Raw genomic sequence first — 26595 nt, 5'->3', positions numbered from 1 at the left:
ATTGTTAATCTAATACTGCCCACACCCGATAACCCAAGTGCGATGCGCTATTGACTTTATTGTAACCCTTTGGAAACAACGTGACGTGAATTCAACACCGCTGTCGTAGGCTACCTGGGACCCGCTGTCCTCCGTGTCCTCGCGGTTGTCCTCCCACGTGGACGCCACGACCTCTCCGTTCAACATCAGTTGGATCTGCATACAGGATCCCAGGCGGTCTTGGTATCTCTTATTACTTTATTCTAATTTATTATTATTGCGATCTGCCTATTTTTACATCTTTATTACTTATTTGTAATTATCTTTATTTACTTTATATAGTATTGTTGCTGCTATGTGGCTGTTGAGGAACCTAGCCCAATAATTGTACTCTTATGTAAAATAAGATGTAATAAAAGTAATTCTGATTCTGATTCTGGAGTAGGCAGGCTACTTGTGTGTGCATTACTATAGGCCTCACTTCCACAAGACACCTGTCAAAAGCTTAACTCGTCTCTACATGTCATTTACTCAGGTCAATCATGTTGGCACAACAAAAAAAACGGGGGAAAAGTAAAAGAGTAAAAGCAAAAAATAATTAAAAAGAAACATTGAAAAGCTGAAAGGAAAGCGTGCCAATTGTAAGGTAAGTGACGGTGTGTTGCGGGCCTACATTATGGTAGAGGCGCGCCCCCGTGGTACCGACGCTGGAGTACACAGTGTAGGCGAAGGAGTATACCCCCGCACGAGGCGCGGTGAAGATGCCTGGTGAGAGGGAACCAGGGGAAGGGTTAGTGAAGAATAACTAGTTCCTCTGTGGTAACGTCGTTTCGTGCTCGGTATGGCTGTGAGGGGTAAATGTTCATCGTGTGGTTTACAGGTTTGGTCTGTCTCGGCTGGGGCGGAATTGGCAAAGAGGCCATGTTTGTAGTAACTAACTTATCTAAAAACTCATAAAACCGTATATGGTGTTGTCCACTATGTGGAGAAGAAACCATTCATAACTTGTGTTATGTTATGTTAGCTTGAAAAATGTCATCAAAAAGAAGCTTAGACTCAAATAATTGACATCATTCGTGAGTCGGCGGTGAGCCTGAGCTGTGACCCGTGAACACGTGACCACTTTACACTGGGCAAAACGTCTGTGTCTACGTCTATGGCTTTACGGCAATGACGAAATATTGTGTGTGTGTGTGTGTGTGTGTGTGTGTGTGTGTGTGTGTGTGTGTGTGTGTGTGTGTGTGTGTGTGTGTGTGTGTGTGTGTGTGTGTGTGTGTGTGTGTGTGTGTGTGTGTGTGTGTGTGTGTGCGCGCACACGCGCGTACAGCTTTGTGTCTTACCCAGAGCAGGGTTATATCCGTTTCCATCGTTAGTAGCAATTAAGGTGTAGGGAATGGGAACATTTGTGGTGAAAGGACCAAAAGAACCGGATCTTGCAGCCATGCTGGCTGAAAAGGCGATGTGGGTGTTTTCTAAGAGAGAATCGTGGAAATAAAGAGAGAAAAAGTCATGATATATAAATATCTGTCCAATGCATCGCATGCATCAACATACAATGCGCGCACGCTATTTGACATCTTGACCACATCAACGTGCCAAATTGGAAAATTCTGCCGATTTAGATTGACCATTTAATTCTAATTTTAAATATGTGAAACAGGGACATGACAATTGCAGTGCAGTCTTCTCAGCAACAACAGTTTACAATTGAGTGGGTGATGGATTGATTGGACTTGGTCCGTTTTAATTGAATTGCCATGAATATTGCAATAACCCCCCCCCTGCAGGTTTTACTTGTGAGGGCCTCTGTTTGCATTTCAACGTCGTGGAGCTCCATCCTCAATGCCACCAGCCTGGTGTAGACGCTGTCTTCCAGGGCCGTGAACTGCTTGGCCCCACAACAGCAGTCCTTCTGCCTGAATGCACAATCGCACCCCCAGTTCACACCACAGCTCAGGGTGCTCGGGAGGTTGACTGTGAACAGAGGGTTGGTGATGGGGTGAGGTTGAGGATGGCCACTTAAGAAAAACAAAATGATCCCCTGAAATGGTTTGGAAGTAAAAAATGAGTGCTTTCAGGCAGTGATTTGTATAGACGGCCAGTGATGGGATCTCATTATGTGGTCCAGTGAAAACAATTTACATTGACAGACCATTTGTTTCCTGCTGTCCATTATCAATTTTGGATGACAAATGTTGACATTGAATGAGATTTTGTTGTTGTTGTTGTTGTTGTTGATGAAAGTGATAAATTGTTTCCTTACTTGCTGTTTGTGCCAATAGGTCGATATTGCTGCCCATGCCATGGACAGTGGTGCAGAGGCACAGCAACCCCCACACGCTCATAAGCGACAATGCAACCATCTTCAACTGAAATCATGCAGCGGGGGATTAATTCTGATTTTCAGGGTTATATCTTTTCAAATATCTGAGTTCTTTAACTGAGCGACACTTGCTTAGAAAGTATCTTCACAACCATTCTAACATACTTGACCTTGCATGCATGGTTTTAATGACACAAATATTAACGTATATCTATGGAAGAGGATTAGGGCCACGTGATTTTCTTTTTTGATTTCTGAGAATAAAGTCAGAATTCTGACTTTGAACTTTTAAATGTTAAATGTGGCCCCAATCCTCTTCGGTACATGTCTGTTTAAAGGAAAGGAACAATTATTTATTTAAGAACGGTAATTCATCGACTTACTGTACAGGTTTGGCTCGGTGTCCTCGATATAAAGGGATGCTAACACCTGTGAGAGTGTGAGAGGTCTGCTGTTAGCAAGAGTCCGGCAGGTATGAAGTATGCAGGGCTTGCTTTGACCACTTATTGATGTATGTCACATGACCTGATGGAGGGGAACGACTGTATCTACCAACACACATTCACTAACTAACAAACACACACACACACACACACACACACACACACACACACACACACACACACACACACACACACACACACACACACACACACACACACGCACACACACACAGATACACACACAACCACACTATTGTGAAAACACAGGTCTTCAGTGCCAGGGAAAAACTGATACCAAAGCCCCTTTCACAATGGGGAGGCAACACCCTGTGAACATATAACGTTTCCTTTAATGTGACAAAACAAGAACACCTGTTGAAAAGCCTTTTTCCCTCATCAGCAGATTTTAGTGGGTCGCTGGGTATCTGATTGCCATCATTTCAGTGGAGCACAATGCTCTCATGGCGTTGGACAATGACCTCATGGCGTTTGTCATGGGGCGAAAGCAGCTGATGAACCGGTGGGTAACTGCTATCAGTTCATCAGAGAAGGCCCGCATTGGTATATTGGTACACAACATCACCTGGTTCCCAAGCTAAAGTGGAACAACCAAGATGGTTGATTAAAGACAAGGCAGGAGGCAGGGTAGGGGCGGCAAGGGGAGGATGGGTCGCTGCTGACGGGGGGCATCGCTTGGAGCTTTTGTTTGATGCAAATTGTTGTTACGTGTGAACTAGACATTTGACTGTGAGCCTTAGCTCGTCCCACACAATGCCAATCCTGTGTGTGTTTGTTTGCAGCATTAAAAGCTGTAAATGGGTTGCTGGTTGGGGAATGGAGATTTATTGCTGCACGGGCAGCGTTCCCACGGAAAGGCACTCAATTCCTAAACCCAGCAAGGCCACTTGCTGGGTTTAGGAAAACCCAGCAAGTGGCCTTAACCCTAACCCTAACCCTAACCCCAAGCAACACAGAAACTCACTCTGATCGTGTGCCCGCCGCCCAGTTGGGGTGTGCCTAGATCAGGGATTCCCAACCCCCGGTCCAGGAAAGGCAAGAAAAAAAATCATATTTTATAACTTATGCTAAATGAGTCATGTTAATTCCTCCAACACAGAATCTATAGAGTGTTTTTTTTACACATTTTGTGTATTATTGGTTTATTCAATTCATACAATTAGCCTTTGTTGCACCCTAGTTCATAATATGCGACTAACCCACTGTAAATTAAGCACTGTAGATGCACTATGTCTCATGTGTTGAAGTCTCAGTTGACTTAACTTGTGGTTCTCTTATAAATTGTATTATTTTATGTATTGCATTGTTGAGGGGAGCCTGATACATATCAGCAACTAAATTGCTGATATGACAAATAAATCATCTTCAAAAACAGCTGCATCCTTTGATTAAAAATTATGCATTTTAAAATTAAGGCATTTAAATTGACGACCGGTAGTCATATATGAATATGCCATATATGAATAGACCGGTCCTTGGGAAAAAAAAGTTGAAACCCCTGGCCTAGACAACCGCATCGAGTGTTTATACCAGGGGCTGGCCGGCCACCACCTGAATGGTGGTGTTAGAAGAAGATTCCTTATTTGTCATTGGGATTTCTGCATTTATCCCATCACTAGTAGCAGTTGGCAGCCACAGTGCAGCGCACAGGGACCATCTCCAGGTGTACCTCCTAGGTCAAGGGCACCGGCGGAAGAATAACCTCACATTGATGTCTTCTGGTGTGGGAGGAAACCAGAGCACCTGCAGGGAACCCGCTTCAACATGGGGAGGTCACCACCAATGTACTGTCTGGGAGCCAGACTGGTCGTCGTTCTGGTAGTTAAACATGAAGTTGGAATAGTATTCCTATACTGGCTGTAGCTTTACTGGTAGTTTGAAGTTAAACATTACGTTTTTATAGTATACCTATACTGGCTTTAGCTATACTGGTAGTTGTACTGGTAGTCAAACTGGTTGTCGTTAGGTGAGTGCTGCATGCATTAAAAATGTATTTTATTGTTCGACTACAAATAGTACCAAATTTCAATACTTATTCATGTTTCCACTGGTGAAATTTTCCTTTAAGTTGACGCTGGAGCGTGAGGATGTTCAGCAGTGTTGCCAGGTTGGGTGATTTCTCCCGCTGGATTGGATTACTTTTGGAGGACGTTCAGGCAGTGTTGCCAGATTGGGCAATTTTCTCGCTCTATTGGGCTACTTTTAATCACACACACACACACACACACACACACACACACACACACACACACACACACACACACACACACACACACACACACACACACACACACACACACACACACACACACACACACACACACACACCTTTCAGATTCTTCAGTTCAATTCATTTTACATTTCTGCATTTTAGCAATGCTTGGCACTCAGCTTTTTCATTCAGCTGTCACTTTATTTGTTTGCAAAACAGTCCCGCTGGGCGTAGGTCTACGTCTATTTACTAGTGGGAGGCACTATTGTAAAACCGATTTGATTTCTTGAAAACAACAGAATAAAATAACTAAGTGAAAGTGACACGACAGCGGTAAATAAACTTTATTTTACTTAGAAAAATTCTTGTAACTATGCCTTGATGTGATGTTTTTAATTAAAAACATCAATGGGACCACTTCTATTGCTCTTGGTGCTGAAGGCCCTTCTGCGATACCCTAAACCAACCATGGACCAAGCTGGTTTGAAAATATACAACGCAGAAAGCTGGGAGCATTTTGAAATTGAAATTTGTCTCATACAGAAACAGGCACAGTCAAGTCGTAACAGACAAAACTTCTCAAAACTTTAGATAGAGACTTTTAACATCATATAAGGATCATTTGATTAACTCAATATAAAGATAACTATGTATTATTTCCCATTGGGAAGTGGTTTCCATCTCCTTTGCTGTCATATGAGCTGCCTTAAGTGTTGCCCGTCTTCAACCTAACCTTCCAATCCCAACCCGGTATCACGCGATTTCGTGTGTTTGTGCGCATGAGCACGAAATCGCGTGATACCGGGTTGTCCAATCCGAGTCCTCCAGAGGGCCAGAGCGGACTCTCATGTGTCCATGGCCAACCATGGTTAAATGCTGGACATTTCTTTGATGACTGTATCATTGTGGTAACGTCATATTTGTAATAATGTGTTAATATTATATTGTATATTGTCTTATTTATCCAAATTACCGAACCACACAGGAGCGGCCCTCTGAATATGGTGTTTTTGATTCCATATTGGGGAAGCACTTGGTTCTGGGTTCAGCAGGAGCATCACCTGACATTGTGTCAACAGTACCAATGCGTTGAGTTCAAGCGGCGGTTCTCCCACTGTTTTTTTTTTTCTTTTTTTGGCCTATTTAAACTTGCTACTCATGTGTATGATGTGTATTTTCAAGGTTGATAATTCACGGCTATTGCACCTTATCCCTTATGAATCTCACAAAGTAAAAGACAACGTCAAACACGGTTTAAGAACAAAATCTTGATTTATTCATTCTGAATTGACACAGATGCAGAGGTCGCCTACACATGTAATGTATCTTCACCATAGAGCAGGCCTACACACAACCCCATCTAGTACCCCAGCCCAATCTGTATCGAACCTACGCTAAAATCAAATAAAACAAAACACACCAGCACTAGGAGGAAGGAAGTCAGGGGGGTTGAAGGCACACACACGGCAAGATGGAGAAACGCTCAAGACGAGAAGAGAGAGAGCCCGGTAGGAAGCGTTGCAGTCGTGGAATGTTCCGAGAAGGCTCGCTCGGTCTTAGTCGGTGGAGTACAACAGGACTCCGGTGAAGGTGTTGTAGTGATTGCCGCTGTCACACAGGAAGCAGCCTTTGGGCAGGACCACTTTCACCGTGTCTCCGGCGGACAGCATCAGCGCCTGCACGCTGGTGCTGCTGTCCTCCTGGTCCTGGCTGTTGAGATCTCTGAGGATGGCGGCCGGCTGGTCGTTCACCATCATGGTGGCGCAGGCCGCCAGGTGGGATCCGGCGGAGCCAGAGTCGCTGTACACTGTCAGGGAGAGAAGGTACACACCGGAGCGGGGAGCAACGAAGATGCCGTTGAAAATGTTGTAGTTTCCACCCAGGTTGAGGAAGACGTGCCGGTAGATGATGACTTGGTCGCTGAGGAAGGGCCCCAGACACCAGCGACGGTCGGTGAGAGCCACGGAGAAGGCACTGCGGCTGGCTGAAGTAGGGAAGGAGGAGCTTGATTTCATTGAATTATTAACAGAGGAAGAGACAAAATCCAAGTATTGCACACACACTCACACACACTCACACTCACACACACCCACACACACACACACACACACACACACACACACACACACACACACACACACACACACACACACACACACAAACACAGAAACTCACCTCTCATGTTGTTCAGCACACTCCTGGTCTCAGTCAGGCTGTGCTGTAATTCACCGAGGCTCATGTTGAAGAACTCCTCCATCCTGTGCATCGTCTGCTTCATGAGACAGCAGCCGCAGGAAGCAGTGTCTGGGAGGCACTCTGCACACAACAAACAACACATACGTCTCACGCACACATGGAACCAGCTGAGGACATGCCACCATATCTCTGTTATTCCAATGCAGACGTAGTTTGATTTATTTGTTTTCCTGTTGCTTTACCGTTCTCTTCTGGGCTTGGAGGTTGGACTCTGGATCCTGAGTCCGGTCCTTCCCAAGAGTAGTTACCTATATTTGACTGTACGCTGGAGGCATAGCATACCAGTAAAGCGAGGAACGCAATTGCTAGAAGAAGGAGATAAGTAGAGTTACACAAGATTATAGATTCTAATCAATTCTATGTCAGGGACATCGTGGTTCACCGGTGTGACCGTCAAGACACTCTTCGGCCTATTTACCTAGGATTCTTTTTTACAAATAGGATCATGGCCTCTGCTTTGACCAGTTCTACGACCGTGTCTCGTTCTCTTACTGTCTCTATCAGTAAAGTGTTTGTCCTTCACAGAAGCCTACCTTTCATGTTGAAGGTGGTCTTCGATGGTTGCCCAGAGATGAGTCACGGCGGTGGGAGCAGATGAACTGATGGAGAGAGCAGAGTGAAGGGCGCTATATACACCACTCAATGGGCTCCTTCCGCCCCTTTTCTTTCTCTTTTCCCCTTCCTTTCACAACACACCTCTCTCTCTATAGTTAGTATCTTGGGATTTCCTGTTGCCTTTGATTTTTCTTTAGAGTGAGTTTATGGACACCTCTACAGATATGTGTGCGCGCACACACACACCCAAACAAACACTTCTCTTCTCTTTTAGATGTAGGCCAGGTATTGTCCTCTTAGTAGGGAGTGGATTAGTGTGTGCATGGTTTATCTTCTTCCCATCATCTTAAAAATACACTAACATGCCTGCCTCTGCATTACCGGTCAATTTGTCAATTTACCTTATTGTGTATCCATAATTTTGCAAGTGTAATATATGTAGGAGATTTGGGAAATTATATTTTACTTAAGATACTTTCAATAAGCCATTCATCACCAATGACCCGTCACATTGTAACTTTTTGGAGCAGATGTTATCCATGAGCAGGGAGAGAATAGACAGATAATATTGCGGGGAGGGTCATATATCCCTGCCCCGAATTTGGTGTGTATTTTCCAACACAGTCACACTATAATCCAGTACTTAACGCTGTGAAGGCAATGGAAGAAAGCAACCAGGTCAACAAAGTGTAACATTTCCTCTCTTTCTTTAGTGAGATGAACTCTCTTATTGAATACAAGAACAATGCGATCATCTAATAAACTTGAAGCATATACTTCAATACAATGCCAGTAAAATAAATGTTGAATTCGAAAACAAATTTCACTACACAACAAAGAAAACACGTATTGCAAATCTGCCAATTCCTTTATTTATAGGTATGTAGATATCTAAGTAACAGTGGTATTTGAATCATAATTTGTCTTGATGACTCAAATGTTGAATAGAAGAAGAAAGAACATTTGCAGTAATTACACAAAACCAGTTTTGGCCAGAGAGGGTTTGGATCCTCTATAGGAGGGCCCCATCTTCTCAGTCTCATTCCAGTTGGCACAGCTGCACCGAGGCCCCGGACCCCGAACCGAACCTGAACCCTGGGTAAAGCGGTCCGTTGAACTGGGTCTGGTGCAAGTGAATGAGGTGGGCGTGGCTGTTGGCGATGCGGTAGAAGGCCAGGACGCCAGAGCTCTGATCCAGGTAGACACCGATCCGTCGGGCCTTTCGGGAACCCAGCCGGGTCTCCTGGCCACCGCACCAGAAGGAGAAGTCCGTCCCGGACCAGTACAGGCTCCATGAGGAGGCGTTGTGGCCCAGCCGGCTCTGGTCGTCAGAGGTCTTTCGCTCCATCTCCTTGTAGGCCACACCGATAGTTATCTGAAGAAAGCCACGACACGGGACTTAAGCATCAGAGACAGACAGACTCACGACAAGTGACTGCATGAAAGGCTAATTCTCTCAAGAGCTGTTGGTACCCGAGCAGACAATTTACATATCAAGTGATATTTTATAAGAGATGTGTTGAGAAGGATGAGGTGGAACGAAACAAGGCCTGTCGGTTTCTGATGATGATTCAAGCACGGGTTCGTTAAAAGAAACAAACACAAGACTGAACATCATTGAAGCACAGCACTCGCTCCCTTTCTCCATTATACAGTCCATCCTCCCCCTCCTACCTTCAGACCGGTCCATTCCACCTCCCAGTAGAAGGGGCTCCCAGACAGCGGCTCCCTGCAGAACACCTGTCTCCAGAACTGGAAGCGCTCGGGGTTGACCGCGGGGTTCTGGTTCTCCAGGCGCAGTGTGGCCTTGCACCCGCCCTCCGACAGCAGGATGTGGCGAAAGGCCGTGTTGGGGTCCATGGTCGGCTCGCAGCGGTCTAGGAGGGCGGGTTGGAGAGAATGAGAGAGAGGAAGAAAACCAGAGACAGATAAAAAAAAAAGATGTAAGAAAGAAAGAAAGGAAGAAAGAAAGAGACAGAGAGAGGACAATTTGGCAAAAACAAGCCCTGAAGTACGGGGGTGCCGTTGAGTCAGCTGTTCACAGTCACATAGGATTAAATAGGGAGACTGTGTCTGAGATGAACTGGGAGATCTATATTCTAATGTTATGCTTTGTGTACATTTAAACTAGCAATTTATTGCCTGCATAATTGTAATTTTATTACTTCTTTGCAGCCTACAAAAAGCATTGCATTCCATGCATGGGTTGTATTTAGTATAAATACATGTCTGTATACGGCAACAGTTCGGTCAATTTTGAATTGTATGTACAAATACTGATTAAAAATACCCAAGTAAAAAGGGTCACAGTCTAGACTCACATTTCAGCATATCTTCTCTGGTCTTGGGCTTTAGGTCTGTGTTTTCTGCTGTTGCCATAAGAGATTCTAGAAACGTAAAAAAATAATAACAAAAATAAATTCTGTTTATATTTCCCAGGGCCAAATACGCAATGTGTACTGGGTCTGTATTTGTCAACTGTTGCTTGAAATGCATGGTTGTGTACCTTGAGGCAGATGGGGCAGGGGTGTAATGGCCGGAGCTGATGCTTCATACGACGATAGCCATGAAGACAGAGGTGGGGGTGGGAGATTGAGAAATTAAAGTGTATCGTAGAGTAACCATAGAATAAAGCAACTCTGTTCATATACTAAGAGAAGGTCATTAATTTACCCACACTGGACACCCAAAGTGGGGGAGTGAGGGAGAAGATCAAAAGATGTCTTTCCAGACGTTAGAAGGAAAACAGTCAATTGTCACTAGGCCTCCTTTCTTTTTTATCAAACCTCTTGCATGCAGCTTACTTGTCTTTTCTGAATGCAAATGACCATGGGAATATCAGTGAGATACTTGGATTTATCTTTACTACTGTTTAACACCTTCACAATATACATTTTAATGATGGTTTAATGCTGAATTACCCGAGTTTACTTGGGCAGCTTCGCTCATGTCATGAGTGGCTTCGCCTTCCGTGTCCATTTCCCCATCAGCCAATTGTGCAGGAGTGGTATCATTCACTAACGATGAGAAGAATGTGTTACAATCCTCTCCACGATACCACCCAATGACCTTCCAACATTCCTGTTTTTGCTTATATATATATGTATATATATATGTATATATATACACATGTGTGTGTGTGTGTGTGTGTGTGTGTATATATACACACACACACACACACATATATGTATATATATATATATATATATATATATATATATATATAAATATATAAACAACCCCCCCCCAAAGGAAAACAAAGAACAGAACCGTGGTACAGAGGTACTGACCCAGTCTAAAGATCTTAGCCAGGCTTTCCTTGGAAAGGTCCTGTACAGAGTTCTGAAGTTCTGACAAGGCAGCGTGGATTCCATCTAGGGCCTCATGTTGCTGGGCCAGGGCACACTCTTTCCTCTCGGCTTCCACCAAGGGCTCAATTTGATGAAAGCTCTGTAAAATAAAGAAAAACAAAACACATAATTAATTCATGTGCACACATTGCATTGCTGTACACGATGTAGTAATGACAAGATTAGGCACAGCTCCTCTATGTTTTGGCACCGCAGTGGTGGAACGTTCTCCCTGCCAATGTCAGGACCGCAGAATTGCTCACCAGCTTCCACAAAAGACTCAAGACTCACCTGTTCAGAGTTCACCTAGACTCTGCATAGCCACCTCCTCCCACCCCTTCTACTTATTTTATGTTGTACGTCTTTGCACTTGATGTATGTAATTATTGTATGTGGTACTTAGTTTCAGTACTTAGTTATGCAGCATGTTATCCTAACGATCCTTGTTGTGTAAAGGGAATGGGTTAACCAAGCAATTGTTAGTGCTTTTCCCTTGGTTCTATGAACGTCCTTACTGTACCGACAGCGATATATACACAGCGATATATTGTTGTTTCACCTTCTCCTGACAAATGTAGTTATTGTGAGTCGCTTTGGATAAAAGCATCTGCCAAATGCCCTAAATGTAAGTGTAAGCACAAGATATACAAACATATTGATATCCTATAGACATCGAAGGGGTGACGTTGATGCATGGCCTCAGAGTACGCTGTTTGATTGCTCAGCGATATGCTCTTGCCAGACCTTTAAAAAGCCAACGTTGTCCTGCATGTCCACCAGTTTGTCGATCTCCTGACTTCTCCAGTAAAGCTGTGCCGCTTGCTGCTCCAGCCTGTGGATGTGGCCCTCAGCCCGGCTGCCCAGGGAGGCCTCATGGGAAACCAGGAGCTCATCCACCTGGGTCCCCATCAGCTCCAAGCCCTTTCTCAGCTCCAAAATTAGATGTGCACTCTCTTTCTGCAGAGCCTGGACAGAGGCCTGTAAACATAAGTTAGAGAGACCAACAAGAAGGGGGAAGGGTTAACGATAAAAGGTGAAACCATGGAAATCCCAGAAGGATACAAGGAAGTGATGAAGAAATGTAGATGCTTTGGAGGTTATTAGCTGACCGGTGGTCGTGCAGAAACCAAACCAAAACTAGCTTACTTTGTGTTGCAGTGCAGCCAGTGACATCTCCTTCAAGTCTTCCTTAGTATCCTGTAATCCAATTTGAACAGCAGCCTGCATCTGAACTAGCTCCTTCTGTAGAAACACACACAGATACCAAAGTTAATTCAAGTAAATATCAAAAAGAAAATACAAAATATCCGTCGCAAAACAAAGACTGATCACAAAAACAAATGATATCAAACATACAAGCTTCATTTGCCACTTTTCGACAGGTGTTTCATACTCACCTTCACCAGGCCAAACAAGGCCTCTCTAACTAAGGAATGTTTAGTTTATTTTGGGCTACTTACACTATTATATGCAGAAAACAAGTTAAAAGACAATGCCAACCACGCCATACAGCATGACATCTGCCTTGTCATAGGGTGTACCTGCTTCGCTCTCCTCTCTGCCTCCGGTGCGAGTACACAATGACCCACATGTCCACACTGAGCACACTCCTCACAGACGTACTCCTCGTCCTCTCGACAGTACAGGTCCAGAGGCCGTTGGTGCCGAGGACAGATTGTGGGAGCCAACGGAAAGGGAAGCTGAGGATAAAGCCCCTCCTGTCTCCCCGGGGCCACCCCTGGAGCTCCTGTACCTGGTCGGACAGTCTCCAGGTAGTTGTGGATTGACGGCAGTGGTGGAGGAAGGGGGTTCCTCTGCTTGAAGCTGACTCTGAGCTTCTCCATAGCCTCCACCAGCAAGGTGCTGCGGGACAGCGAGGGTCGCGGGTTAAAGACCTGTCTGCACTGAGGGCAGCTGCAGCAGCTTTTGTTCTTCTCCCGGTCCCAGTGACCTTGAATGCAACGCAGGCAGTACGAGTGGCCACATGGTAGGGTGGCAGGGTCCTTCATGGTCTCCAGGCAGACTGAGCAGACAAAGGTTTCCTCTTCAGCCCAGGCAGAGGCCATGGTGAAGTCAGTGCTTTCAGAGTAAGACCTCCTGAATGTGGGTAAGAATAGTCTAGTCACAGGCATAGACTACACACACACACACACACACAGAAAAAGACACAGAGAGAGAGAGAGAGAGAGAGAGAGAGAGAGAGAGAGAGAGAGAGAGACTAGCTGAAACACCACTTCACATGCATCACCTGCTAAGGTTAAGGCACATGTAAGAACTGGGTGGGGCTGGAAAAACAAGTGGAACAAGGAGCTTCCATGAGTATTCCAAAAATTTCACCAATCAAGACTGGTGAGGTCAAGGTGTATCGACCGTCTTCGTTAACACACGATTCATTACAGTCGGGTGATATATGGACAGATAAAGAAGATACACAATATATACTACTCTACTTGTCGTTTGATTGTATTAAAAAATAACAACACGGAATCATAATCATCACTCATGAAAATGAGAAGGAATCTGAAGAAGCCAGACTTGTTTCTCATCTCCAAAGACAAAAAGGAAGTTATCAATCAATATGAGGCCGCTAAAGGCTGGAAATGGACCTTGCGTTCAAGTAGACTCGGAACACGAAAAACATGATCTCTCTCTTCCTATGTTTCCAAAATAAGCATAAGTTGCTGCCAAATATATATATATATATATTTTTTTTTTTCATCCAGCAATGAGCTATAATGTGCCAAACTACCAACGGGCATCCATATGTTTTGCCCCCCCGAGTTAACTTACTGCGTAAGGCAATGACGTTGGAAGTCGGAATTTCGGAGATCAAACTCCCGAGTTGTCTTGAACGCGGCAGCTCACTCCTGCGTGCGCGCAAACTCTCCGTGTTGTGCGATCACACAGTTCAAGGTGAGCCTGACTTATTATTCATTTTTTATGACGTCAACCGTCTTTCGGTATTCGGGATGCATAAATATACTATGTTGGCTGCTAGTTTAGGAATACCACATATCATTTATTGTGTGCTAATAGTGTCCTGCTACTACATAGTGTTACTTCAGTAGCCTGTGGGACAGCTAGATGTTAACCTGCACACTGGTTAGCGTTAACTAGCTGGTAGAATAGCTGCAAAGTGGACAGTTTCACAAAGAAACGTTTGTTTATACATTTATTTTATTCTGAGTCACTGTTGCACAGCCAATGAGGCTAACCTTGCTCACTGACCTGTTAGCAAGCCAATATGTCCACATGCTATGTTGGATTTATTGACGTGCTCCGAGTGTCCTGCTTGTTTACATGACTGTTTCCAAGTGTAAAGAAGCTAATGTTAACTGACTACTTCAACACTTGTAACGTTGTGATCCTGAAGGCTGAACATACTAGCTCCGCTACTCACCAGGCCACTTGGTAACAACATCTCTCGCCCCACCAGCAGGTGACGATCCTACTGGGAACTTATTTATACAGTCTAGGGTGGAAACCTGTTTTATACAGTCTAGGGTGGACACCTGTTTTATACACTGTATAAAACAGGTTTCCACCCTAAACTGTATAAAACATGTCCTCCCCATAGACTGTATTACAGTCTATGGGGAGGACATGTTTTATACAGTCTAGGGTGGACACCTGTTTTATACACTGTATAAAACAGGTTTCCCCCCACCAGCAGGTGACGATCCTACTGGGAACTTATTTATACAGTCTAGGGTGGAAACCTGTTTTATACAGTCTAGGGTGGACACCTGTTTTATACACTGTATAAAACAGGTTTCCACCCTAGACTGTATAAAACATGTCCTCCCCATAGACTGTAATACAGTCTATGGGGAGGACATGTTTTATACAGTTTAGGGTGGAAACCTGTTTTATACAGTCAATGGCCCAATCTCCAAGTGAGCCCTGAGGACTAAGGACTCACGGACTTAATTGATCTTAGGTGCTAAGTGAGTGAGTGCGTGAGGCCACATGGGCTCAGATAGGTATATATTGGACTGGGACAGCTTTTCACGAGAGCACATGTTACCTTGGCAACGTTTAAGGACAAAGATGCTGCTGACACTTTGGGTTTGGGAATTCTCTTTTTTTTTTGTAATTGCAATGAAAACAATCGGCCAAAGCAATTTATTGATATTAGAAAATATATTTATACTTTTGAATACTTCAGTATAAAGGATGTATTGAATTAGGTGATTATTGGCCTACACATACTATACTAATCATAATTCAAAACGGGCTACATTTGGCTGAATTATAAAAGGTATAGTTAGTAATATGAAGAGCTCTTGTTGTTGAGCTGATCCAAATGATCAGTCTAAAAAATGCCCACCCAATTCCCATCTGGTCGCACATTGACAGTAGCCTCGTCTGTTGTTTACCTTCCTAATTTCCGGATTTCCCTGGCCTATGGTCTCCGCGGTAAACGTCAAAATGCTTGAACTGTGGGTAATTCGCTTAGGTGAAGTCTGCACTGGTGGGGCAGACCATGCTGCAGGCTAACGGGCCCAATTCCAATCTCCGGACTCACAGACTTTATTGCGCGTTCTCGCGAAATTAGGGTTTATGGCTGTCTCAAAGTCAAATTCCAAAGGGCGTGAGGGTTTGAGTCCACACTTATCGAGCCCTTTCAGTGCAGGCTTCACCTAAGCGAATTACCCCCGAAAAAAAGTAAAAATTATATTTTCTGATTAATTAATTGCTGTGTAGCCGATTGTTTTAATTGCATTTACAAAATAACAAAAAAGCTAAAAATGAGAATTCCCAAACCGGCAAGCGTCATCAACATCTTTGTCATTAAACGTTGCCAAGGTAACATGTGCTCTCGTTAAGTGCTGTCCCAATCCCATATACCTATCTCAGCCCATGTGGCCTTACACACTCGCTTACTTAGCACCTGAGATCAATAAAGTCTGTGAGTCCTTAGTCCTCAGGGCTCACTTTGGGATTGGGCCACGGAAAGGGCTAGATAAGTGTGGACTCAAACCCTCATGCCCTTTGGAATTCGACATTGGGACAGCCCTAAAGCCTTAATAATTTCGCGAGTACGCACATCAAAGTCCGTGAGTCCGGACATTGGGATTGGGCGTATGTGAGAACATGTTTTATACAGTCTGGTGAGGGCATGTTTTATTCAGTCTGGTAAGGACATGTTTTATACAGTCTGTTTAGGACCTGTTTTAAAGAGTCTGGTGAAGACATGTTATATACAGTGTATGGAGAAACCTGCTTTTTCAGTCTAGTGAATCAAACATGTTGAATTTTAATCTGAGCTTGGTCATGAAATTTCAGAACCTGCACACTGTGCGCCATGATACTCTATTGATTCAAAATGTAGGCTTTTTAAAGTCAATACTATCAATAGGAATATTAGTGAACGGTGTGAAAGTTTCATTCCACAAAATCGATCTTCTTCAAAAAGTAAAAAAGTAAGAAACTCAAATGTATCAAGTGTTACAGTATTTAATACTCCATAATATGTTTTGTTACGTTTCAGAATGTTGAAAGGTCCTCAGATGGGGTCCTGCCATATGAGGGGCTTGCTGGTTGGCGTGAGAGACTCCTTATACAGTGCTTCTCCAATGGCTCCGCCTGGGAACATGTGCAGCAAGTGGTGTGCATCTACAGGCTTCAAGACTCTCAACTCCTCACAGAAAAAAATAGCAGTAACAGCAGGAGATGTCTCATTCTCCAAGGCGACATCCCCCTCTGTTTCAGCTCCTGCACCACCAAGCTACGGCTGTAGACATTATCTTCTGAAGGCTGCTTCACACCAAAATCTCAAAATCAGAGCTGCTCTGTCCGTCCATCCCCAGCCTTCTCCGCTCGCACAGCATCCAATAAGGCCGGAGCGCGGGCAGGGCTCCGCGTTCAACTATCCAACACAAACATCCAAATGTCCCAGTACAAATGGTGACCCGGCAAACCACATGAAGCCTCTTCCACTACAGGACAGGCTGCAGAGCATTAGCCAACCACCGGTATGTATCACCCCCGGTCATAACCAGGGTGGCATATTTCCGCCTCAAATGATAGGCTCCGCAGCACAAAGACCAGCTGTTGCGGCTCTCTGTCGCCCCGCCCTGTGGAACCAGAGCAGAGGCCTTCACCAGGCCTGCCCCCGTCAGGCCGCCGCCCTGGGCCACTGCCTGTCCCCGGAGAACGAGCAGAGATGCCGTGGCAGCCTGGGCCGCAACCTGAAGCTATACGAGGCAGGGCGAGGGCTGGCTCAGGCCCACGGAAAGAGCCAGGGGAGATGGGCATCCATCCTGGTGACCCTGTGCTCCGTGCAAGGCGAGCCGGCCTTCCTCTTCACTCTACGCTCCAGCAAGCTGAAAAGAAATAAGGGAGATGTCAGGTAGGTGCCTTGCCTGTGAGTAATTTGCCTCAGGCAATGTGTTTTGACAAATGAAAATAAATCACGATACGAGATTCAAAACGTACCATTAGGCGGTACCGTGTAATGGCCGTATCAGCACCATGAACGACAATGCATTGGACCCCTGGGCAATTATCGGACAATCTATATAGAAAAACCTATATAAAGATGAATAGAGGCATCTATCTATTTAGATTTATATCCATTGATTAATTTATTTTTTTATCTCCCATACCATTGATAGATTTTGGTAGTCTGTGTGAAGTTAGATCACTGTTTGTTTGTGTGTATGTCTGTTCAAGCAGCCTCACCCTGTCATGCCCGTTGGTTGTGTAGCTTTGCAGGTGGCAAGAACGATCCATCAGACAAAGACGTGGTGGACACGGCCCTGAGAGAGGCCCGGGAGGAGCTTGGCGTTACCGTGGCAACAGAGAAGGTGTGGGGCCTTCTGAAGCCACTCAGGGAAACAGTAAGTAAATAAGGCTACCTGGTGGTCAGACTTCCATACGCCTCAGAGGTTATCACAAACAGGTACATGTTGGAATGGCGCCTGGCCTAGTAACATTGATGGTAAAATAGTAAATCAATGCAAAAATTCAGTATAAATATCGTCATGAGCTGAAACAGCCTGCCTGCCGGTTTTCAAAGCCAATCTTCTAATATTTTTCATGATCTGGTTGGAAACCTTCTTAACACATAACATGATTAACCAAAATAATTCTATAATTGATATTCTACTTCATAACTTCATAGCGTATAACCATTTTTAAAAATATTTCTATCTCAAAATTATATTTTGTATACAATTGTAATTAGTTTATTTGATATGTTGTATTATGACTAAACCTGTGATATACTTTTAGATATACTTTTTTTCTAGTATACTTATTTTTAGATACATTAATATTCAAGTTTTTTTTTAATCTTTCTAGAACTGTATGCCGTGTCGGTAATTGCCGGCATCTTGTCATAAGAATACCCATGGTCGGTGTAACTCTGTTGTTGTTTGCATCAGTCATTAAAATACTTTAACTTGACCTTGTATCTCTCTGGTTCTGTCTAAAGTCAGGCATGATGGTTGCTCCAGTGCTGGCTAACCTGGGCCCCATTGAAGACCTGTCCTTTAAACCGAACCCAGAAGAGGTAAACTCACGTGGTTCCAGTTGTCATTCAAACTACTGTTTCAAAATAATCTCGTGAGCAGATCTCAAAAAATTTGTATTGATCCGCAGGTAGAGGAGATCTTCACCTTGTCCTTCTCCCACGTGGTCGACCCTTCGAACCGCAGATACACACACTTCCGGAGCGGCGACAAGTACGCTTACACGCTGCCCGTGTTCAACAACGGCAAGCACCGCGTGTGGGGCCTGACCGCCGTCGCTCTCGACCATGCCCTGGCAATCATCGCGTCGCCCTAGCAACCTGACTCGCATCCTGACAATGTGAACACTTTGGAATCATGATGTGAAATCCAAGGGGCATTTATTGAATGATCTTCACGGCAAGTTGTTGATTTGACTGCAAAGGATATCGATCGGCCTGTTTATGTGAGTTTGCGCTCGCCTAGCCAGGGGTCAATGGCACTCGTTGGGGGAGTGAGAGGAGCCTGGCCTACTGGTTTGAGGACATAGTGAAACGATGCATTAATGGAGCAGCTGTTTGTTGCATTGACAATTGAACAACAATGCAGTGAAAATGTTCCGTTGCATTTGGTTTCATATATTTATAATTGTTCTATATATTCTTAACATTTAACTATATCCTTTATATTTAAAATAAATACATTTCAGTACACTCAGGAAGATAATTCTCAGCAATATACATAAATCGACAGAGCTATTATTTATTTTCCTTTAAGATCATATAACCCTTTATTGATGGCATTCATGAATGTCAAAAGATTAGTCATTGGTTTTCAGCCACTGTTTGTAGCATGTACATTGTGATTATGAAGTACTCAGAGATTACCTCTTCAGTGCCATTGATATGGATGGCACATTGAACAGCTCCTCCATGTTGTTTTAGGCAGGACCCTATTAAAAGGTCTTTCCAATGCAAATCAACTGGGTGATTAAGATTCACTTCCCTGCAGAAGAATTACCCTGTGTACTGGACTTGACAGTCAATCACTGACAATGACATATTAGGCATACTGTTGAGTAGTCGATTAAATAAAGCTATGTGGGAAAAGCAGTTGTCTGTATTAAAAGGTAGCAGTAATCTTTCATTTTTTAACGGCTAACCATTTCAATAAAAATCGTAGCTTACAAATAAACATAATTTCAGAAAACTCATTCAGCACAGTCAGTCAGAATCATGTCAAATCAAAGATGAAACCAAAGGTAAAACCGGTCCTCCTCAAAATATATTACACATACATTTGAGCAATCGGCTGTCATCTGGCCAACATATTAACCTTGCATGTCCTCTATCCAGTGAACAAAATATGGTTTGTTTGCCTCTTTTTCTTAGCAATACCGAGGTCCTAAGAAACAGTGTTGACTGCGGGTTCCCAGGATCTCCGAACGAGCCAGAGAAAATCATGGTAATCCCAGGGGAAATCAATCTGTTGTTCTTTGAGGAACCTCGTCGTTGTACGGCTTATTTTCCCTCCCTTCGTCACGGAGTGGAACACTCCATTGGGTCCTGGGAGTCGGGCAGCAGGAGGCAGTTGAAGGGCCAGCTGAGGGGGATGAGATCCAGGGCCGGGCCGCACTGCTTCTCGGCCCCTGAGCAGACGGAGCGGCAGGGCTGGAGCACGCCGCCCTGGGGGCTGCACTGTGGCAGGAACAGGCCGCACACCAGCCGCCTTAGGGGCTTGTAGCACGCCAGCTCCATTAGCACCTTCCGGGAGGGGAGGGGGCACGGAGGAGAACGAGAAGGAGAGACATTTACATAGAGGGGATTTTGCTGAAGTCAACCCACTCTACCTCCTGAGCTAGTGTAGTAAGATAGGGTTACGTGGGGCTAACCCGGTACTGTCGCAGCAGCGTGGCCGCCTGCCTCTGGTCAGAGATGGACAGCCAGATGTTGGGGAAGGAGGTGAGGTTGTAGCTGAGGCCCTGGCACATCTCCACCTCGATGAGTTCACACGACGACGCTGGCAGGGCAGGTGAACCAGTATCACACACACACACACACACACACCTTCTTGTTTCGGTTGTTGGCATGATTGGGTATATGCGCCGTATGCACCTGATGCTGACCAGGGGGTTTGAAAGCTTTCTCCCTGGCAGGTCATAGACCCTTTACAAAGAGCTGTCAAACACAGTGTCAATCTTAACACTAATAATGTTCAGGTTAGAGATGGTTAAGTTTAGGTCTTAGGTTGGTGAGCACATTACTATGTCCGCTGTGTCCTTGGAGTTTCTTTCATTCTGTGATTAGTGAAATTTGGTTGGTTCGTGTTTTATACACACACCCCATAATTCATTCAAATTCCTTCATAGACCCTGACACATTAACTTTCACATCTCATGTTTATCTCTGATTTACAAATAAATACTTTAAAAGATGGCTGTTATATCAACACAGAGCCAGGTTGTTTAACACACGCACACCACACGCACACACACGCAGGACCAAAGAGATGGGCGGTGGATGAGGACAGACTCACTGAAGGAGGGAAAGGTGGAGTTGCCACAGCCGTGCTCGTCGGCTCCGTCGGGGCAGTCGCTCCAGCCGTCACACAGCAGGTCCCGGTGCAGACACTCCCCGGAGCTGCAGGCCAGCTGCTGGGGGCCGCACGTCGCTGATTGGAGGAAAACGGAACACACCGTGAGGGAATTTGAACGACATGAGAGGGAAAAGAAGGGCCAGATGAAGGCTCGGGGACAAGGAGGAGGTGGAAATGTGTGGTAGCAATGGAGGGACGATCTGAAGAGGAACTGAAGGAGGAGAGACAAAGTGGGACGAAGTGGTGGGGGGAGATGAACAGAGACCAGGCCCCAGTGAGGACCAACTGACTGTCTGCCAGGGACACGGCCTGATATGTGGCGTTGAAGCCGCTGTCGGCCACCCCTTCGTCTGCCACGAACACCACGGTCATCTCGGGCCCCGAGGAGGTCAGTTGAGGGGGGAGGCTGGTTCCACAGAACCTGAGGTGCGGTGGTTGGCAAAACCAACAAAAGAGCTTGAGAAAACGAACCAAATAGGATAGATTAGAACCAAACCTTAGTTACATAAGACTAGAGCAGATAAGAAGATTAACAGTTCTTTTTACACGTGGACTGAAAACAGGACTTTTGTTGTATAAACCACAGCCCTGGGAACATTGGGACTGAGGGAGGACCAAATCACACACACTCACACACACGCGTACACAGATGCACATACACAAACACAAACGCGCACATGCACACACATATACCCATGCATACACACACGCACACTCTCACACACGGACACACACACACCTGCCCAGGACCCGACCCGCTCCAGCGGCTGCACTGTCGTGGACCTCGACATAATCAAACTCGCACACATCCTGGGTCTCCAGGCTGAAGTTCCTGAAGCTCAGCCTGATCACATGACCCTGCTCCGCAGATATACGCCAAGTGCACAACTGACCAAGAGACAGAGAACATGTGCATGTGTGTGTTAGCGGCAGCACGTGAGCATGGTGACACAGCTACAGTATATGAGCCATGGAGCTTGAGACGACTTGAAGCAGGCTGAGAGAGCAGTGGAGGATACCTGTTGGTGGGGGTAAAGCCTGGGGTGGTTTGGGCTGGCGATGGATCCATGAGGGTCCGTCTTCTGCCCCCCACACTCTGTTCAACAAAGAGCACATGCCCCTTGATTATCGTTCAACATGGACTACAGATCCAATCGAATCAAGAGATTTCTTCCCAGCTCAGCTACCAACAGATATTGCCACCTTGTTTATGCTACGCTACAACTGCAGATAACAGAGCAAATTTGAAGCAAAATTCTAGAAAAACATCTTGACAAGAGAGCATCCTGAAGACCTATTAACAGTAACCGATAATCCATACTTGCTGTTTGGGCAACCTCAAAAACAGCTTTATATATCTTGTATCAAACAAATACATTCCTGGGTTCGAGACCTACAGCCGCCCTCACCCTTGTGCTTATGGCTGCAGTTGGCCTCGTCAGTTTGGTCGCGGCAGTGGGGCAGTCCGTCACACAACGACATTGAGAGCAGACAGCGGCCGCCGTCACACATGAACTCTTCTCTGGAGCAGCTCTCTGAGAAGGATGTGGACACCCGCACACACACACACGCACACACACACTTATGTTTTTATTTTAGAAATTAATAACATGTTAAATATGTTATGTTAAATATTTTAGAAATCTTGCAAAACTAAATTGAAATGTGTGCACGCACAGACAAACACACACAAAGACATGCACGCACACACACACTTAAGCATGTACACACACACACACACACACACACACACACACACACACACACACACACACACACACACATACGGTGCCCAGGGAGTATGGCTCTGTACTGTACGGTGAAGCCACTGCCTGCTATGATGCTGTCTGAGTGGAAGGTCACCCAGACTGAGCTTTTGTTGGTGTTGAACGTTGGGGGAGCCACGTTACCACAGAGCCTACAGCGGGGGAGAGAGAAGGGAGGACAGGGGAAGGAGAGGACAAGAGGAGAGGACGGGGAGAGGGTAGAAATGTTAAAACTAATAAAGACCCCTTCCAATTGTCAACAATGGAACACAGATCTTTCTGTGAACATTTTTGTAACGTGAAAACTATAGAGATTTTGACTGCAACAACTTATTCCTTATGCCTATTTATACGGATACATCTGTGATTAACTAACAGATATAGATGATGACTCTAAATTCATCTCTATCGAATGAAAAAAAACTATCTTCCGTTTTTTTTCTTTCGTATTGGTCATAAACAACAGCTATGGTCCAGCGCTGATTGTGGTGAAATCACCAGATTCACATTTTGCAAAATCTGCAAAAAAGCCTTATTTAAACATCTTTGCATAAATGTATTTGTTACAAAATATTTGATGCCATCAGACAGGACAGCAGCTGTCTGACAGCAAGTTCAATGGGACATCCTAACAGGATGGGCTGGGCAGCGGGTTGTCTCAGTGTAATAGGCCTCTGCTGCCCCCTATCGATCATTTAATGAAACATCAAATACCTTACGTCTATGCAGTTTGATGGAGTTTGTATTGCTAATGATCGACCCACCTCGCACTCAACATTAATTTCAGTTTACCGACCAGTGAGAATTGTGAGGTTCTGAAGGCTGTTTTCAATTTGAATGATTTCAAATTAAAAACGGATTGTCATTCTGTTCACAAAATAATATTGAGAAAGCTCTTTCCCCATAGATTGATGTTAATTTTAGTTCCCATTGTATCTTTAATTAGCCATTAAGTCATAATGGACCACCATCCAACAGATCCTCTCATAGTTGAGAAAATCAGTTCAAACTAATTCCCAACTAGTCTCCTTCATTTCAGGCACATTTCAGAAGGTCCTCCGTCTGTCTCTTCTAGGTTGGAGCTCTCCAGGCTCTCCCTCCAACTACCTGGTGATCACATCGGCCTGGTCCCCCCGCTCCTGCACCTCCAGCCAGTCAAACAGGCAGGGGGAGGGCCCCTCCACGCTCAGCGAGGACACGTGGACCTGCACCACGTGCGGGGGGGGCACCCGGATCACCCACACACACAGCACGTCGGGCGGGTACGAGCCCGGGTGGTTAGGAGAACTGAAACTCCCTTCTGTGTCAGAAAGCACTCCCCCGCATCCTGAAAGCGGTACAGAAAACAGCGGTAAGGAGAAGGGCTGAGGAAGTCGTGAGAGCAATGTCGCAATGAGAGAGGGGGAGAGAAAGGCGTGTTGAAGATAACACTGAGGAACAAGACACCAAAACAGGGCTAATAAGTCACTAATAAGGTCACTGATAGACCTTATCAGTGGTAGGTCACTCACCACAACAGCGGTGAGTGACCGCAACAGCTAGCGCATGAATTAAACCTCCTCACTGGCTGTCTGGCTGGCTGGCTATCATGTCCCCTGGCTCTAATTTAAAACGATCCAAAACAGCAATTAAAGGTCCCATGACATGACACCAGGTGTGGTAACTGCTAATTACACCACACCTGGTGTCATGTCACGGGACCTTTAACGCTGTGTTTGATACGAATCTAGCATTATACCTTTTTGGATAAAAGATAAACCACATAAGGCATTCAGAAATAGCCAGAATAGTGGAACAATCAGCCCATATTGGGCTGATTGTTTCAATATTCGGGCTATTTTCGACTGTATCGACTCTGTAATGTACGTTCCCCTCAGTCTCGGTTCCCCCGCCTACGGTCGGCGTCCCCATCAGAGGAGCAGTGCTCGGCCTCTGACTGGGGGAAGCCTTACGTGTTTGGAGCGCGGGCTGCGTGGTCGAAGAGGGTGGCGTGGCAGTTGTGGTGCCGTCGCTATGACTACTGTTGCAAGTCAGGTTGGGCAGGGTGTGGGACACCTCAGCTCCACTCAGCAGGTCCAGGGGACTGGTGGACGACACCGGTCCCTCCACAGCCGGCCTGTTCATCTCTAGGGCAGAGAGAGAGAGAGAGAGAGAGAGAGAGAGAGAGAGAGAGAGAGAGAGAGAGAGAGAGAGAGAGAGAAAGAGAGAGAGAGAGAGAGAGAGAGAGAGAGAGAGAGAGAGAGAGAGAGAGAGAGAGAGAGAGAGAGAGAGAGAGAGAGAGAGAGAGAGAGAGAGAGGGAGAGAGAGAGAGAGAGAGAGAGAGAGAGAGAGAGAGAGAGAGAGAGAGAGAGAGAGCGTGCAAAAGGGAACATGGGGTTTTCCACATTTCTTTAGATGTGGGATATTTCGTGTCAGCGCTTTAAAATAGCACAGATTTAGCAAATACATGTTAAGGAAATAATGGACACGGCCATCTGGGGATGAGGGCTACAACAATAATAGTCAGACTATGTGTTGCAGGGAACTCACGGGTGAGAATGAGAGCCAGTGCTAGGCCCATGGCCGCCACCAGGAACAACACCGCTGCACAGACCAGGAGGGCCCCCCAGCTGCCGGCCGGACTCCTGAGACGCATTACACAGGCACCCAACAGGCCCCGGCCTGGCCCGCCAAAACATGCATGAATACAGGTGCTGCTTTACCCTCACTGTAAGCAGAACACATTTGAAATTAGCTCGGAGGTTTCAATGGCGGACTCACAGGAGGCAGGGGGTTTGATGGGTTCAGGGGTGGATGAGCTGGTCCTATACCCCTCCACAATGTTCTCCTGCTCTCCCTCCAGCTCAAACGCAGGGTTGCAGAACACATTCTGAGGTAAAAACAAAATAAACCTTTTGTTAATGTCCTTCAAATAAACAATTACAAATCTTGCATTCAACAGACATTCTAGACTCTTAAGAACAATTTTGCAATATTATTTATTTTACCATATTTTAACAGAAAGTCTGATAGAGATTAGAAGCTCTTTAACAAGGGAGTCCTGTTTACATTTCCAAAAAAAGAACAATAAAAGATACATCCACAAACCAATACAAATACATAAAATACAATTCCTGCATACATGGTAGGATTCACCAATGACTAAAATGACATAAATTGTGTATTAAAATATATTCAAAAGGATTTATTTGGAGGAACATGTAGAGTATCATTCCCAAAGACCATGGAGCCTAGTTCTATGACTCAGCCCAGTGAAGCAGCTTCTCCGTGGACATCAGGACATCCACTACAATCGTACTCACGCACCTTGTAGATGTCCCTGGAGTCAGAGTACACGGCTACTTGGCTGAGATCCGACATGTTACTTTAGAGTCCTCTTCCAAGTTCCCATGGGCTACACAGATGGCAGGACCGAGCACATCAGCATGTAGCCCGGCATCGGTCCGTGAGCTGATGCTGTTAAAGTCGCCACAATTGATTCTGGAATTGTCACATTTTTGTCCAAAATCTCACTGCCTCGCTTCTATGATCGTAGCACTCAAGGTTTTGTCAGGCTCCATTAAAATCTGCTCTGAACTGAAAAACTGGAAAAACTATTGGAATCTAAGCTTCACAACAAGATATTTTAAGAAAAAGGTTAG

At 45.2% G+C, this 26595-nt stretch overlaps 5 protein-coding genes across 11 annotated transcripts in view; 1 reads left to right on the top strand and 4 right to left on the bottom strand.

The window, feature by feature from the left end:
* The window catches only part of LOC130405310 (cerebellin-1-like), a 3039-nt gene extending 273 nt beyond the window's left edge, over window positions 1–2766 (bottom strand). Inside the window, exons 1-6 of the mRNA XM_056610363.1 lie at window positions 2686–2766; window positions 2243–2348; window positions 1774–1953; window positions 1320–1451; window positions 653–744; window positions 115–195 (exon numbers count right to left, since the gene is read on the bottom strand). Coding sequence (XP_056466338.1) covers window positions 115–195; window positions 653–744; window positions 1320–1451; window positions 1774–1953; window positions 2243–2342 — 585 coding nt within the window. The 5' untranslated portion in view covers window positions 2343–2348; window positions 2686–2766. The remainder of the gene's footprint in view (window positions 1–114; window positions 196–652; window positions 745–1319; window positions 1452–1773; window positions 1954–2242; window positions 2349–2685) is intronic.
* Window positions 2767–6231: 3465 nt separating this feature from the next.
* Window positions 6232–7822, bottom strand: cbln20 (cerebellin 20). Its single transcript, XM_056612411.1, has 4 exons — window positions 7765–7822; window positions 7414–7536; window positions 7151–7291; window positions 6232–6959 (listed from the first exon to the last, which is right to left on the bottom strand). Exons 1-4 carry the CDS (start codon window positions 7769–7771, stop codon window positions 6532–6534), a joined length of 699 nt encoding a protein of 232 aa, XP_056468386.1. The 5' UTR covers window positions 7772–7822; the 3' UTR covers window positions 6232–6531.
* Window positions 7823–8629: 807 nt separating this feature from the next.
* Window positions 8630–14620, bottom strand: LOC130406204 (tripartite motif-containing protein 16-like protein). 6 transcript variants are annotated; one of them, XM_056611653.1, is made up of 10 exons: window positions 13385–13718; window positions 12678–13233; window positions 12283–12378; window positions 11881–12114; window positions 11077–11236; window positions 10708–10803; window positions 10293–10334; window positions 10108–10173; window positions 9461–9663; window positions 8630–9161 (listed from the first exon to the last, which is right to left on the bottom strand). In XM_056611653.1, the coding sequence occupies exons 1-10, from the start codon at window positions 13402–13404 to the stop codon at window positions 8826–8828; spliced, it is 1809 nt and encodes a 602-aa protein (XP_056467628.1). In that variant the 5' UTR covers window positions 13405–13718; the 3' UTR covers window positions 8630–8825. The 6 variants fall into 6 exon arrangements, with proteins under 6 accessions (XP_056467628.1, XP_056467629.1, XP_056467625.1 ...); XM_056611654.1 differs by lacking the exon at window positions 13385–13718 and adding an exon at window positions 14537–14620 and having other exon boundaries at window positions 8636–9161; XM_056611650.1 differs by lacking the exon at window positions 13385–13718 and adding an exon at window positions 14537–14607 and having other exon boundaries at window positions 8636–9161; window positions 12678–13271.
* Window positions 13933–20208, top strand: LOC130406205 (uncharacterized). 2 transcript variants are annotated; one of them, XM_056611657.1, is made up of 5 exons: window positions 13933–14049; window positions 16631–17491; window positions 17849–17981; window positions 18578–18655; window positions 18745–20208. In XM_056611657.1, exons 2-5 carry the CDS (start codon window positions 16632–16634, stop codon window positions 18928–18930), a joined length of 1257 nt encoding a protein of 418 aa, XP_056467632.1. In that variant the 5' UTR covers window positions 13933–14049; window position 16631; the 3' UTR covers window positions 18931–20208. The 2 variants fall into 2 exon arrangements, with proteins under 2 accessions (XP_056467632.1, XP_056467631.1); XM_056611656.1 differs by lacking the exon at window positions 13933–14049 and adding an exon at window positions 14079–14575.
* LOC130405682 (membrane frizzled-related protein-like) lies at window positions 19315–26351 on the bottom strand. Its single transcript, XM_056610854.1, has 13 exons — window positions 26261–26351; window positions 25715–25823; window positions 25484–25615; window positions 24907–25080; window positions 24062–24281; window positions 22976–23106; window positions 22598–22723; window positions 22208–22284; window positions 21928–22076; window positions 21479–21609; window positions 21129–21263; window positions 20485–20612; window positions 19315–20356 (listed from the first exon to the last, which is right to left on the bottom strand). The coding sequence occupies exons 1-13, from the start codon at window positions 26312–26314 to the stop codon at window positions 20132–20134; spliced, it is 1791 nt and encodes a 596-aa protein (XP_056466829.1). The 5' UTR covers window positions 26315–26351; the 3' UTR covers window positions 19315–20131.
* Window positions 26352–26595: the final 244 nt, after the last annotated feature.

Source organism: Gadus chalcogrammus, chromosome 16 (assembly GCF_026213295.1).
Source record: "Gadus chalcogrammus isolate NIFS_2021 chromosome 16, NIFS_Gcha_1.0, whole genome shotgun sequence".
Classification (NCBI taxonomy): Eukaryota; Metazoa; Chordata; class Actinopteri; order Gadiformes; family Gadidae; genus Gadus; species Gadus chalcogrammus.
The sequence above is the reverse complement of the archived record's forward strand: the minus strand, read 5'-3'. Positions and strand labels throughout refer to the sequence as shown.